This window comes from Herpailurus yagouaroundi, unplaced genomic scaffold (assembly GCF_014898765.1).
Source record: "Herpailurus yagouaroundi ecotype Mexico unplaced genomic scaffold, PumYag 100, whole genome shotgun sequence".
Classification (NCBI taxonomy): Eukaryota; Metazoa; Chordata; class Mammalia; order Carnivora; family Felidae; genus Herpailurus; species Herpailurus yagouaroundi.
This window is the reverse complement of record NW_024412391.1, coordinates 29,746,522-29,749,021: the sequence shown is the minus strand read 5'-3', so window position 1 is coordinate 29,749,021 and position 2,500 is coordinate 29,746,522. Positions and strand designations below refer to the sequence as shown.

At 42.1% G+C, this 2,500-nt stretch overlaps 1 protein-coding gene across 9 annotated transcripts in view; it reads left to right on the top strand.

Annotated features, from left to right (window-relative positions):
* Positions 1 to 2,500, top strand: part of FOXP2 (forkhead box P2) — a 569,876-nt gene that overhangs the window by 530,110 nt on the left and 37,266 nt on the right. For all 9 annotated transcript variants that reach the window (XM_040472193.1, XM_040472192.1, XM_040472191.1 and 6 more), the window contains 3 exons: positions 170 to 371; positions 1,468 to 1,544; positions 1,684 to 1,785. In XM_040472193.1, the coding sequence (XP_040328127.1) occupies positions 170 to 371; positions 1,468 to 1,544; positions 1,684 to 1,785 (381 nt within the window). The remainder of the gene's footprint in view (positions 1 to 169; positions 372 to 1,467; positions 1,545 to 1,683; positions 1,786 to 2,500) is intronic.

Sequence of the window (2,500 nt, the reverse complement as noted above, 5' to 3'; positions counted from 1 at the left end):
TCTTATGATACAATTTCATCCTGTAATTAGTTGAGATTGGCTGCTTCCTTTTGCAGCTTATTAGTGGCAACACAGCTGTAGAAGTGAATCCACTCTCATTTGTCAAACCTTTTTAAGTCTTTTTCTCTTGTCTCTACCTTTTTCCTGCCCTTCTCTTGGGCCTTTGCAGCTAAATCTGGTGTCTAGTGTCACCATGTCGAAGAACATGTTGGAGACATCCCCACAGAGCTTACCTCAAACCCCTACCACACCAACGGCCCCAGTCACCCCGATTACCCAGGGACCCTCAGTAATCACCCCAGCCAGTGTGCCCAATGTGGGAGCCATACGAAGGCGACATTCAGACAAATACAACATTCCCATGTCATCAGGTAGGATATGAATGCTCAGTAGAGCTCTTTTACTTTGGGAGAGGAAAACTATAGTTGAAGCAACTGTACATGAGCCATTCCAGAGCACATGGAAACTCAAGTCATGATTTATGGAGTGATAATTGTTTTATTCCTGGTAAATGTGGATAGGGGCGATTCCCTAAGCACATCATGATGAATTGTTCTGAATGGTTGTTCAGGAAAGAAAGCTCTCCCCATTAGAGACATTGAGAGATGTGTTGTCAGGATGGCCCATATTATCACCTCAGTTCAGTGAGGTCCTTTGATCTCCGAGGGAAGACCATAGCGGTACAACATCTGCGAGTAACGCTATACGAGAAGAGCTGTTTAAAAGGACGGATATGAAGCACCGATGCTTTATGCAAGACACTCCAGGCTTTCTGTGAATCGATCGTTATCAAGGTGCTACCACCGCTCCTAATACCTACACGCCACTTTGCTTAAGATGCAGATGAGAAGCAAAGTTTGCTTGGAACTCAAATTTACCTTCTCTCCCTCTCTTACCCTTCTCCTCTCCCGCTCCCTTCCGCCCCACTCCTCACCCCTCCCCTCCCCGGCCCAGGGGCATCTGGATAATCACAGTCACACATTGTAACCGTTATTAACCCAGTGCCCCCTTTCTACAAAAAGTGAAGTTATTTTCAACATGGGCGCTTGCGAGGATTTTGTGTTTCCTTTGTTAGATGGCCACAGATGCCGAGTGATGAGCCTTGTTGTTCCTTAAGAAGTATTAGATGAGAAAAGCAAAGGTTATGGCAGGGGGGCAAAAGTCCATGTAAGAACATGCCTAAACCACCCGCTTAAAAGAGGACCTGGCTGTTGGAAAAAATCCTCAGGCCAGCTGGTCGCACAGTTCCTCAAGTACCACGAACAACTAGGGGACGCTTCATTTGCACTTCACGTCAGAAATGGCCTTTTCCATATAATTCAATTCCACTGTCATGCCTTTGTGCTTTCACTAGTCAGTGGCTTTCTCACTGAATCACTTCGCCAATACTAGGGGAAAAATATGAAAAATCGATTATAGATCCTGTGAATTATTAGCAGAATTAACACCTAGTTTTTATTTTTATAGAGATTGCCCCAAACTACGAATTTTATAAAAATGCAGATGTCAGACCTCCATTTACTTATGCAACTCTCATAAGGCAGGTAAGTAGAAGGAAAATTAACTTTGCCTGATTAAATTAAAATTCATTAATGCTTAAAGTAAGGCTTGGATGAGAAAGTGTCATCTAGTCTAGTTAGTAAACCATTATTTTATGTCACTATGTATCTTGTCTCATTTCAGGCTATCATGGAGTCATCTGACAGGCAGTTAACACTTAATGAAATTTACAGCTGGTTTACACGGACATTTGCTTACTTCAGGCGTAATGCAGCAACTTGGAAGGTAACTACTTTTCCGGCAGTTTTAAGATGCCTAGCGCAGTTCCTTACAGATAGCACAAGGAACATTTATTTACATGACATAAGCAGATTAGTATCTGCTTCCCCTCTTTTTAACCTGCCTCTTGAATGGAATGAATTCCCTCTCTCAAAATGACAAGTGAAAGAATAATTTTGCCTCTGATATAGTTTTCTAATTTGGTGCAATTAATAGCTGAGGCTTGGCAGAGAAACGAGGGCCTGACACACTAATTACAGTGTGAGCACTCAATCATCAACACCTTTGTTAGTCGCACGATATTACTTTTTCTCTTGCATATTATTGGCTAATTAGTTTGAAAAATGTCTGTTTGGCTTGTGCAACAAATGGAGGCTGTAGGTTTTGTCTTGGTCCGCGCCTTTTGTACACACCATGTCTCATCCTACGGACTGAAGCTGCCACAGGAGTGAGGGCCATGGCTACTCAGCTGGAACTAAAAGAAAGTAAAGTGAATATTATCCTGTCAGAACATAAATGCAGTTTATTTACTTAGACAAAAGGGTTCATCTATATCCCTGTCCAAACAACTTCATTGTCTGGATCCTACAAGGAGCTAAAAAAAATGTTAGTTCTGTGCATCTATTTTTGGAAAAGAGCACCGTCTGGAAAGATAAGGGCACTCAGCACAGACTAAGTGAACTGTTTTATTTTCATTTCAAAAAGCAGTCAGAAACATCAA